Source organism: Natrix helvetica, assembly GCF_964273705.1.
Source record: "Natrix helvetica genome assembly, chromosome: 2".
NCBI classification, from domain to species: Eukaryota; Metazoa; Chordata; class Lepidosauria; order Squamata; family Natricidae; genus Natrix; species Natrix helvetica.
The window spans coordinates 25,470,719-25,483,520 of NC_138552.1; the positions used below are offsets into that span (position 1 = coordinate 25,470,719).

A 12,802-nucleotide genomic window follows, 5' to 3' on the forward strand; every position below is an offset into this window, starting at 1 on the left:
GCCCCCTTTTTGTGGCATAAATCAGATTGCATGGCTTTTAATCCGCCCCTCCTCGTCCTCCTCCTCCTGCTGCTCTTTTTTCCCCTCCCACAATATTTGATCAGTCACCTGATCCATATTTCCTTCTGCTCCCCCCACCCCATCCCCACTCCCTTCACAAGCCTGCATAGTTGAAAGGGGGGAAGCTGTTCAGAGAATAAACGTCTCTCTTCTTTCTTTTTCTCGACCCCCCCAAAAAAAGAATAAAAAAAAACATCCTGCGCGACTGTAGTAAAGGGAGGGGAGGGGGAGGGAGGGAGAAGGAGTGAGTGAGAGAGAGAGAGAGAGAGAGAGAGAGAGAGAGAGAGAGAGAGAGAGAGAGAGAGAGAGAGAGAGAGAGAGCGAGAGAGCTGCTTGCTTTAAGCCAATGAAAGAGGAGGCGTGTTGATGCAAAGGTGGGGGGAGTAAAACGGATTTGTGTGTGTGTGTGTGTGTTTGTGTCTAGGGGTGGGGGAGAGAAATCAAACGAGGAGCGGAAAAGTTGCCTCTGGTTCCTTCCTTCCTTCCTTCCCCCCTTCTCCCTCTTCCCCCAGTATTTCTCTGCGTCTGTCGCGGATTTCTCCAGCCGCCGCCTGGCCAGCTCGCCAGCCCCCTGAAATATGATAATCAGAACAGCTGCTTCTGTGTTCCCTCCGGCCAATCAGGAGACGGCAGGTTTGACGTCCCCGCGGCCGACGTCGGCCAATGACGAGCGAGCTGAGTTGGAGCAGAGAAGTTTGAGTAAGAGATAAGGAAGAGGCTCGTGGTCGAGGCGCGCGGAGTTTCCACGCACTGGGCAGCGCCTCCGACAGCGCTCTCTCTCGCTCGCTCGCTCGCTCGCTCGCCTGGACCCCGGGGACGGTTTTCTTTCGGACGGAGCCGTTCTCACCGTAGGAAGAAGGGACGACCCGGCCATCCATCCATCCATCCTCCCTGAGGCCGATTCCCAGCGCGGCGGCGGCGGCGGCACGAGCAAGCATCCCTTGCCGTCCCTTTGACAGCATCTTCTCCCCCTCCCTCCACGGGGCAAAAAGCAGAGCCGCCGCTTTATTCGTTTTATTTCTTCTTCTTCTTCTTTTCGTCTCGGGGAAAGTTCCTGGGCAGCCGTGCACCATTTCACTGTGGACCCTATACCCTTCGGTAGAGATGGGCGATATGGGCGACCCACCGAAAAGTAAGAAAGCGACGGGGCAACGGGGCTTCGGGTCGGTTCTTAAAGCTGTTCCTTCGCGATCGCGAAAGTTAGGAGCTAAAGCTAAGCGTTTCGAGTGGGAAGGCAGGGATAGTCCGGCGCCTTGTTGGCGATCCCTTCGCCTTGGGCGTCATGCTGGAGGGCTCCCCCCCCCCGTGGGACTTGGGGTACCCAGAAAAAAAACCTGCCGCTTCGAAAGTCGGGGATATAAAAACGAGGGAGCGTGAAAACCGGATCGTGTGGGGGAAGAGGACTCCTTATTTTTACTGTGCTGAAAAATCGGTGGAAGATCAATGGGAATCCCCCTTTCCCCTCCTATGCGCAGAGGGATCTAGTTGCCTTGCCTGAGGTGGTGGTGGTGGAGGGGAGCGAAAGGGTCCCGTGCCAGAGGCCCGTCGCAGCCTCGCCAATGACTTTGAGCAAACTGGCGGCCGCGCTTCCAATCTTTCGGGTGCCTTAAACCCCGAAGGATCCAAATTTTCTCTCTCCGACAATGGGAGATATTTTTTTTCTCTCCGCCACCAAATTTGATTCGGGACGAGTTCCGGGGGCTGCGGTCCCACCACAGCTGGGAATTATACAATGCCTCCCACGCCGGCTGAATCCAGTCTCTGGCCAAAGGGAGGAGAAAATTGGGATGGGGGGAAAAAGTGAAACCCACAAATCAAAGATTTCGGGCTGGGATGGTCTGCTCCCTAGACATGTAAAAAAGCCTATTACCCGGGCTTATGTGTTTCCGACCCACTTCGTCGCCTTCCCCCACCCCCGACTCCAAATTATTATTGTTTGGGTGTCTTGAAAAGCGTGGAAAATGCTCACACTTCTCCCACCCTTCCCCCTCTCCGCAAATCTACTTTTAACTTTGCGTTGTGCCTTCTCCCTCAGCCAAGGAAGCCTTTGATGGAGAAACACACACACGCGCACACACACACACACACACACACACGCTCTCCTGAAACGCCGTTCTCTCTCTTACACCCACCCCCTCCCCCTTCCTCTCCTTCTCTTTTTTTTCCCTTCCCCTCGGTCTCTCCCCCCCCCCTTCCGCCGCCTCCTTGCCCGAAAATGCAACGCGACACAACAACCGCCGGGGCAAGCGGGCGCGTTTTCCTAAAGAACAGCTCGCCAAAGGCTCAGAGGGCGAAATTGACGGGGACTTAATAAAACGCGTTTATCTCAGTGGGAGAGAGAGAGAGAGAGAGAGCGCTTCGCCAATTATGATGTCTCTTCTCCTCCTTTGCCTTTCAGAAAAGCGGCTGATTTCCTTGTGCGTCGGTTGCGGCAATCAAATCCACGACCAGTATATTCTGCGGGTTTCCCCGGATTTGGAATGGCACGCGGCGTGTTTGAAGTGCGCGGAGTGTAACCAGTACTTGGACGAGACTTGTACGTGCTTTGTAAGAGATGGGAAAACCTACTGTAAACGAGACTATATCAGGTAAGGAGTCTCTCTTTCAGGCCCCTTGTCTCCTCCCCTCCCCCTCCGCCACCGCGCTGGGAGTTATGGCGACTGTAGATCCCGGAGGGGGGGTGGAAAGAGGGGAGGACGTCCGCGGTTGGTTCGCTTCCAACCGAACGGTTGAGATTCTTCTGATTTTACAGGCGAACCTTGGAGTCTTACAGGGGGAACGTGTTTCTTAGGGCAAAGCGACTTCTATTTTATCCCTTCAGACGCCTGGAAAAATCTATTAAGAAAGATACACACAGACTCAAACTCTCTCTGTGTCTCTGTCTGTCTCTGTCTGTCTCTCTGTCTCTCTTTGTCTCTCTGTCTCTGTCTCTGTCTCTCTGTCTCTGTCTCTGTCTCTCTCTCTCTCTCTCTCTCTCTCTCTCTCTCTCTCTCTCTCACACACACACACACACACACACACATGCACACACACGAGAAGTCTGAGGCATAAGCATATCCTGTGGTTAGAAGAGGGGCATAGTAAACAGCGAGGGTCGAGGAAATTAAAGAGATGCAGATAATTATAGAGTGATGGGTTTCCCCCTTTTTATATATCTTAGGTGAGGGTTGTTGCATAAAATGTCCCTCCTTAAAAAAAAAAAAGCTCTCTACGAACAGGCCGGTTTGGAAGTAAATGTCTCCATACACCCGAGTAAATATCTTCGGGGGTTTTAGGGAATCAGTCAGGCGCTGTTTGAAGGCCGCCCTCCTTCTGAAGTCTTGCCTGTATGTGTATTTACTTCCTGGGTAAGCGAAGAAGGACTGGCGGCCGGCTGCTTTTTGCCGTAGTCGGGATTAACTTCTTGGCTTTAAATGGATGAAGGTGGGGAATTAAATTTATTTATCCCACTGCACAACCTCAAAAGGGAAAAAATAATGCTCCTTCAAGATAGAACAAGCCGAACAAAAGTCTCCTAGAATTGTCTACTTCCCGATTATTATTTTTAAATTATTATTATTTTTAAATTATTATTATTTTTAAATTATTATTATTATTATTATTATTATTATTATTATTATTATTATTATTATTATTATTATTATTATTATTATTATTATTATTATTATTATTATTATTATTATTATTATTATTATTATTATTATTATTATTATTATTATTATTATTATTATTATTATTATTATTATTATTAATGTTCCGTGGCCACTAATTTGCCTGGAAAGGTTAATAGGAACCTCTCTCTGCAGGGCAGTCAGAGGAGAGGTATTGACACTCGGGGAGTCTCTGGCCCAAAAGCTCCATTCAAAAAAAATAAGAGAGAGAGAGAGAGAGATCCAAAGCACCAAATAAATATCTGGAGAATTCGGGTTTGATGGACAGGGGGGAGGGAAAGATTGTCTCCCGGCTGCTCTTCTTTTTCGACTGTTCTGCTGAGGTCTTGTTTGAGGCTTGTGTAATATTTAGGGGGGCAGCTGCAATTTGTTGTCATTCAGATGAATCCAGCCCCTCCCCTGAACTCTAGCTAATTAAGTGTATAATTGAAATGAAGTGGGAGGGAAGAGGAGGGAGGGAGGAAAGGTTTCTCTTTGCGCGGTAACGGAGCAGGGTTCCCCCCCCCCCCTATTTTTCAGGAAAGTGCGTTAAGGGAAGGCAAATAACCACCACCACTCCCCTTGGCAGTCATTCTAGCCAGGCCCCTTCGCCTCTTAGAAAATAAAGGCAGAGGAAGGGTTTCCCTCCCCACCTTACAAACCAGCCCTAAGCCATTTGGAAGAAAGGTAGAAGACAGCTATAAAATAAAATAAAATAATTGATCATTAATACTAGCAATGGTAATTAAGTCCGCTCTATGCTGGGAAAAAAACAAATTGCTTCGAAGGGGGGGGGAGAGAACCCACACAAAGACTTTGTAGGTAGGTCTACTCGGGAGCCAGACTTTTCAGTAGGGTTTACTCTCAGGTAAGCGTGTGGGTAGGATTACAGGCCTTAATCTTTTTAAATATTAACCCTTCGGGCGCTCCGGGACTGCCTCTCCTTTCTTATCTTATCTGCCTTGATGAATTGGAGAGAGGAGATCAAATTGCCCCCTCAGCTGTTAGCGAACAATCGCAACATTTAGATAATGGAAGCAGCTTCCTTTCTATCCCTGAAAATCTGGGAGCTGTTTTAAAAAAAGAAAAAGAAAATTCCTGCTATTCTGGCCACCGCTCGACCTGACAGCTAAACCGACAAATAAATATTTTTTTTAAAAAAAGAGAGAAAGGAAAGAAGCTTTTATTTCTTATTTCGGGGATTTTTTTTCTGTGATCGCGGGGGCAGGGTGAGGGTGAGGGGGGCTGGGATGAGGAGACGCGAAGCTACTGTGTACCCTTGGTTGGGTTTGATCTTCGAGGAGGGGGGGCAAAGGTTGGCGACTTGAGGCGGGCTTGCGCCGAGGACACAATACAGACGGAGAGGGGTCTGCTTAAGGTTCCCTAACCAGGAATGGCAGGAGGAGGAGGAGGTGGTGGTGGTGACGGTGGCGTTTTAAAACAGCGCTCAGTCTTGGTGTGTGCGTATTTTTTTTTCTTTTTCGGTAGCAACTTTTCGCTGGATCCTAACTCTTCTCTCGAGTTCCTTTTGGATTCCTCTTCCCTCTCCACCTCACCCACCCATCCCCCCCAAAAACCCCAACTCGATTTACGACTTGGAGCGCAATTCTGAAAGGTGAAGACTGAGGTCGCAGACGAGAATCCCCCTCCCCATATTCGCCCTAAGAAAGGCCGCTAGAGAACGAGGTCCAGTTTCCTTGCCTGCCTGCCTGCCGTGGTTCTCGAAAGGCGGCTAAACCCCAGAGCTTCTGGCGGCCTTCTTCAGGAAGGCCACGGCTGCTTAATGCGTTTTCAGAATTCAGGGCTTTCCAAACCTGGGGATTAAAATCCGGGGCTGGGCAACGGGAACAAATAATTTACGCAACAGGCACGGTAGCTCCCAGCTATCAGTTTGTCCCCTCGCCAGGTTTATAGAGCAGGTTGACTCGGAAGTAAATGTCACGGGCGCCTTCGGTACGACTGCCCTAGTCCCTTTTGCTTAGGACTGCCGCATTCAATTCAATTCGGCCTCGCTCTTTTGCAAAATTTGAAAAGCAAACCTCCAGCTTTATCTTTCCGGCTCAGGCAAAAACGTTATTTCGGAAATGCCTTACTCAAGTGTAAAGTCAAGTTCAAGGGGCTGGATGGAAGGCCATTGGCTTGAAAGGCTGGTTCATGGACCTTGGAGGGTCTTGCCGGCTCCCAAGAAACGTTTTCCGACGGGGGGGGGGGGCTTTTCCCATCTTCGCTCTTTTCAGTAGTTCATTCCTGGCCCAGGGCCTAAGTGAGCTCTGCCACTTCTCCCTTCGCTAAGAAAAAGCAGCCGGTAGTTTTGGGGGCTTTGCAATTATTTTATTATCCATTATTATTTTTCTCCCCCGTTTGCTTTTAAGACGAGAGGATCCACAGTGTTAAGATAGTATATATGATAAGAAATGGATAGCTAGGTAGCTAGGTAGCTAGGTAGCTAGGTAGCTAGGTAGCTAGCTAGCTAGCTAGCTAGCTAGATAGATAGATAGATAGATAGATAGATGATAGATAGATAGATAGATAGATAGATAGATAGATAGATAGATAGATAGATAAATAGATAGATAGATAGATAATAACCGCGTCCCAGATCTACACAGAAATTATACTCAATGGCAAGCAAGGGAGCGAAGCGAGCAGAAGGTTGTCCATCCGCCTTTTAATATCATCCTAACCCCATCGCTGGGTTGAGCGGTGCTCCACAAGTTTCTGGCTTGTTCCTGCCCTAGAAGCATATATTCGTATCTTATTTTGGAGGAAAGCTTGTAAGATTCGGGGTATGCTTTTCTCCTCCCTTCCGGAATAGAAACGTCGAATATAAAGTAGAGAAGGCTAAGCGAACTAGAAACGGTTCGTTGCACTTACAGATAAATCGGGGAGTGTAAAAATAAAATCGTGGATTTTTCTCGCGGCCGCCATTCTCTCCTAGAAAGAACCGAATTTGGGTGGGAACCCGATTTGGGTGGGCGTCCTTGCACTCGTGTAAGCAAGCAAACAAACCTCAGCCTTGGCGAAAAGGTAGGCCTCCCTCGCCACTCGCTTTTTGCCAATAAGGAACCAGGAAGCCGGAGAGATTACCGCCTCAGCGGCCGCCACAAATTAATAAACGAACTTCGGGATTTCCACGAGCAACAACAAACCCAACACGCTGGAGAAGTTTTCGCACGAATCGCCATCTTCAGACCTGTTTTTAACCCTTTGAGTCTTAAATATCTCCAAAACAGAATCCCCAACTAGCCACCAATGGCTGCCTCCCAAATCCCGTGTCTGGCCCGCTCTATAAGAGGAATGTTTTCCACTTTGGGATTTTTAGTGCCCGGGTTTTGGTGCCCGTGCGGCGATCTTGGCGAAGATAGCATGCAAAGGCTTAATAGGTTTCTGTACATCCTTATAAGAGAGGGTACATTAGAAACACAGCAGAGCTTTGCTTTAAAGTCGAACCGGCCCGAACCCGCGTTTTATGTGTGTTTTTAAAGAACGGGGTGAGGTTGATTTTTTTTTAAATAGGACTTTACACTTTAATCTCCCTCGTTTTAATTGGTCTAGAATTAACCGTAGGCGATTCCCTTCCTTGCCGTTCTCTGCACCTTCGCGGGAAAATCCTAGATTCCAGAGATCCTGTATAGCAGTTCTCCCTTGTTGGAGAAAGAGACAAATAAATTGCAACCAATATATGTATATATTAGTTTTTTTTTAAATTAAAAATGCACCCCTCCCCCAAAATTCCTTTTCTTCCTGCCGGGCAGGCAGTGCGTCGCCGGCCGCAATGCTTTCTTCGAGGCTCGAAAAGCCGCAGCTCCAAATCTGGGTTGGGGATCCTCACTTGCCCCCCTCCATTTAAGCGGGGGAGAGAGCCAGCTGGACCGGCTCAATAGAAAAAGGTTGCTTTGGACGGGCGCCTAAAAATGCGCGGTCTGGCGGATCGGGTCAAAAAAAAGGGGGAGGGGGCTTGATTCGAACCGGGGTCTGAAATGAAATAATTTTTTCCCCTCTCTCCTCTCCCTCTTTCTCGTTCTCTTCCCTTCTCTTTTTCCCTCATCTCTCCCCGGCGGGATCCGAACCTATAGGTTATACGGCATCAAGTGCGCCAAATGCAACATTGGGTTCAGCAAGAACGACTTCGTGATGCGCGCCCGCTCCAAAGTCTACCACATCGAGTGCTTTCGCTGCGTGGCCTGCAGCCGCCAGCTGATTCCCGGGGACGAGTTCGCGCTGCGGGAGGACGGCCTCTTTTGCCGAGCGGACCACGACGTGGTGGAAAGAGCCAGCCTCGGCGCCGGAGACCCCCTCAGCCCCTTGCACCCCGCCAGGCCGCTCCAGATGGCAGGTACTCTTGGGCTCTTCCGGGAGGAGCTGGGTTGGTGCTGCGCTCCTTTGTACCTACTGTCTTGCCAGACCCAGCCTAACCCTTCACTGCCCGGTTCTGTACCGTATTTAGTTTCTTACAGAAAAAAAAAAAAGACTTCTGCAGGAGGTCAAAAAATGGACCTCAGGGAAGCATGGAATCCTGTAGTTGGGGGTAGCTTTGTTTACAATACAAGCAGCCTTGGGGTTTCTTAAAAAACGAAGGCATTTCATTGTGTCCTTAGCTTCCATTATTCGCCAGTCTTGATTTACCAAAGGCGTGAAATTAGAGGCATGGAATTAGAGGTGGAAGGAAAAGGATGACACTTTTCTATCCAACAAGGGGAAAAGACAGGTCTGGTACTCAAGAGCAAACTCCATTGCCCTCTGAGCTTTAACTTCAGAACAAATAAATAGGATGAAACTATTTCTAAGCAGTTATAATTATACTACAGGTATGTAAATGAAAAGACATACGCTAAAGGGTTAGGGTTAGGGCACAAAGGTTTGCTTAGTTTTGGCTAGATATATCATTCAGAAAGATGCCCTTGAAAAATGATAGAGAGGAATAAGTTCTGCTTGACTGTTGAACTCCATTCAAGTCAAAGAGATGTACAACAGAATTATTTGATATATTTTTTGTGCCTACAAATTTAAATCATTTATATGGCCACTTAGTCTTACAGCAGAGACTTTGGGTGGCCTTCAAAATTAAGTGTTCGACTTGTGCTGTACTGCTTGCAGTTTTCTAAGCAAGATTTTTGGAATTTTACCTTGCTCTTAATCTTAGGACTGAGAGAGTGTGATTGGTCCAAGGTCTCCCACCTGGCTTTGTGCCTAAGGTGGAACTGCAACTTACAAGCTCCTGGCTTCTAGCCCAGCACCTTAACCATTACCCCAAATAGTTTTCTCCACATTAAATCCCTCTTTGGAAAGTTTCTTTCCAAATCAGTTTCTTTCCTCCATATCAAATCTCTTGGGATCCAATGAAAATTAGTAGCAAAATCCAAAATCAGGGTTAAACAAATATCGTTGTTGTATTTACATAAGCCTCAATCAAACAAATTGTCCTTCAGTTGAAAGTCTGGTTTCCATGAATACTGAACTCACAAGCTTATCAAGTTTATCTTACTCCTGTCTAATATACTAGATTCATTAGACTGGACAATCATTGTCTAATAGCCATACTCTTTTTTAATCTCATCTTCCCAAGGCCTGAGTTGACGTGGTATTTGGTGTCAGGATTTTGGTGGAACTAGTAACACAATTCTAGATGTGTTTACACAGAAAAGAACAATTCTATATGTGTTTATGCAGAAAAGACAGGACAGGAAGAAATCTTGTGGTATCATCCAAAACTAACATGTTTATTGCTGCATGAGCTTTTATGGATCAACTTCATCAGGAAGTTAAGTTCAGTAGGATTTATTCCCAGGAAGAGTAAACGTAGAGTTGCCGTTTAATTTGTCTTATCCCTAAGATTAGGCACTCTGCCTGACAAACCCAAACATTTGCAAATACATTTTGAACTACATTATATTTGCATTCACATTATTTTATTTTTTTGCACAATTGAGGCCTATTCAGGTTTGCTTAGAAAACGTTCCAGTGATTTTAAAGACTTTTATTCCCTACAGGAAAAAAATAACATAGTTTTTGTTTCAGAAGTTTCAGAACAATCAGTGGGGCTTGTGTTTTGGGGGTAACAGGTGCTGATACCGGCACTGAAGTGAGTCTCTGCACCTGTTGAATTTAGTGCATAAATCCAACTTATTCAGTGTGTTTGCACACTCTTTTTTTGTGAAAGTAACAGTGTTATTCTACACTTGTTTACTTCAAAGTAAGTTTTACTAAATATCCATGGGATTTATTTCCACGTGAATTAAATAGCAGCCTTAACTCCCCTGTATTTAGTAGACTTTCCTTATGAGATAATAGGACTGGGATCACAATTCCTCCAGTAAGTGTACTTAGGATCCAGAGATGAAACATTGTTGATATTAAGTTAACCTGTGTGAACCTGAAGGTATTCAGGAGACACATATTTGAATTGGTAGAGTTTGCTTGTCAGAGACAGGAGGTTCAATCCATTTCACCTTGAAGTCAATACAAAACTTCAGTTGGCTGATGGGGATCATAAGTCTGCTATAGTCCAAAGGTAAATAATGTGTTATCTTTGGGAGCTTATCAACTGATTATTAAGCTACTAGGTATATTTTAAATGGATAAACAGACATATTCTCTGTGTGTGTTTGTGTGTGTGTGTGTGTGTGTGTGTGTGTGTGTGTGCACGCGCGCGTGCACCCTTTCTCTTTGTGTGTATCTTGTGCTATCGGGTATATGGTGTAGGTTAATCAAATACTAATTGTAGGGGAATCACAGAGACCACTATTGGTCTTATATTAGAAAACTATATTGGCCTCTATTGGAGTACTGTACAATTTCCTTAGATGTCTGTTCAAACATTAGTTTCAGTGAGGTCAATAGAGCTTCCTAGAATAGCTGCCTGAAAATATATATATATACACATACACACACACACACACACACACACACACACACAATCTATTTCAGCATTCCCCCAATGGGGGGGATAGGGGGAGATTGAGAGAATGGAGAGGGAGTTTACTCCCTATGGGATGCTGCCAATATGTCAACCAGCCACTGATTTCTTCCAAAGATGTTTCTTTGGATGAATGAAGCATTGGGATGGGGAAAGTTGCTACAAACAAGGAAACTCATAACATGGGGGAAAACTCTTCTAGCAGCAATTTACAATGGTCAGCAAGCTAATCTTTGGTAATTGCTTTCCAGAAGTTCCTGCTGCCTCTTCCCAAAGCTTTTTTTTTTTTTTTTTACAATTTGGGTAGAAATTGTAGCTGAAGGTTTTAAAGTGAGTTTAGGAAGATGGCATTGTTTTGCTTCACTTCTCTTCCACCTGTGCCTGATTTCCACCCCAACTCAAGTTTCGAGAAAAAAAAATACTTTCCAGCCTCTTTGTATTATTATTATTATTATTATTATTATTATTATTATTATTATTATTATTATTATTATTATTATTATTATTATTATTATTATTATTATTATTATTATTATTATTTATAATATACTTTATTCATTAAACATGAAACTCAGCCAACTGAATATTCAAAAATTCATTACAAATACCACTGACTGATGCTAATGGTTGATACAGTTTGCTGCCAGCATCCTAGGTATCAACCAAGTACCTTCTTAAAATATACGATGTTCCAAGCAGGTCAATTTTTTGCAGTTCTGCTGGTGTTATTGCAAGAAGCTGCAATTTGTTGATGTATCTTATAAAATTTTTGGACATGTTACCAAGTGCCCAATGACAATGGGTACCAATGTTACATCATCATCATCATCATCATCATCATCATTTATTTATTTATTTTAGAAGGCATTTCCCCCATAAATAAAACCCCTGAACCAACCTTTTTTTCCCAGTCTGTTGGCAATGGAGCATATTGAGTGGCCAAGACAATTGCAGTCTACATCCAGAGGGCCCTATATATTTTTTTGGGTGGGAGATTAGTAGGCAAAGAAGGTGTTTCAAGTTTTAAGGCCTTACTGTTGCTTTCCTTTCACATGCCCATGACTAACCCAGGACATGACAACAGTGTGATGTAATCTATTCTCAGGCAGGCCCCTTTAAATGTGAAAATAGCAAGCAGCTTTAGCCCTTCCTACGCTTACTTGGAAGTAAGCCTCGCTGGTTGCAACACAATTTCCTTCCCAATAAATGTGCGTTTAAGAACCACAGAGTTGAGTGAGCGCCACATTTGGACTACATTTTCTTTGTTTCTATACCAGACACTCTGCTTTGAGGAATAGACAAATCTGAGAAAAGAGGTGGGTATTTGAAAGAAGAAAGAACATAGACCAGAGCTAAACCTATGATAGTTTATTTGACATCAAGTTGTTTACTGGTAGGTATGGTTGTTTTTAATCTCTTTGTAATCTAAAGTTAGAAGCAAAAAAAAATATTTCAAGAAAAAAAGTTGATGGGAAGAGGTTTTATAGCTTTCTGTAGCATTTTCTGCCAAGGGAAAAGAATATCAGACTGGGACATTTCTTCCTCCGAGGATGATTTTCTGACCAGCTGATCAGGGCAGAAGCTATTTCTGAGTAAATGGAGCATAGCAATGCAACTTGCTTTCCAATGAATAGGATTGTTCTCAAAAATGTATTTAGCTGTGTTCAGTTAGAAATGAAAGACCAGGATGTTCATGAAGGGCATGTACAGGTAGTCCTCAACCTATGACCACAATCAAGCCCAAACCTTCTGTCATCAAATGAGACATTTGTTAAATGAGTTTTGCCCCATTTCACGACCTTTCCTGCCATGGATGTTAAGTGAATCCCTGCAGCGGATCAGTTAGTAACCCGGTTGTTAAGTGAATCGACCTTCCCCAAAGTTTTTGCTTGTGAGGAGGTCACAAAAGGGTGATCCCATGAACTTGGGACACAGCAACGGTCATAAATATGAAACAGTTGCCAAGCAAGCATCTGAATTTTGATCATGTGCTCATGGGCTTGCTGCAAAGGTTGTGTGAAAACCGGTCATAAGTCATATTTTTTTACTACTGTTGTAACTTTGAACGGTCACTAAACAAACTGTTGTAAGTCGAGGACTACCTGTACTACTGCAATATTAAGAAGGATGTCTGCTGAAAATATTTATCTTTTAACATTTTAATGAACCCCTGCAG

The 12,802-nt window shown here is 44.9% G+C and overlaps 1 protein-coding gene across 5 annotated transcripts in view; it reads left to right on the forward strand.

Moving 5' to 3' along the window:
- The first annotated feature begins 765 nt into the window (after positions 1-765).
- Positions 766-12,802, forward strand: part of ISL1 (ISL LIM homeobox 1) — a 103,899-nt gene continuing 91,862 nt past the window's right edge. For all 5 annotated transcript variants that reach the window (XR_014174633.1, XR_014174634.1, XR_014174635.1 and 2 more), the window contains exons 1-3: positions 766-1,192; positions 2,459-2,648; positions 7,787-8,046. Coding sequence is in view for 2 of the 5 variants with exons in the window: in XM_081944283.1 (XP_081800409.1) it covers positions 1,165-1,192; positions 2,459-2,648; positions 7,787-8,046 (478 nt within the window). In the remaining 3 variants the exon portion in view is untranslated. The remainder of the gene's footprint in view (positions 1,193-2,458; positions 2,649-7,786; positions 8,047-12,802) is intronic.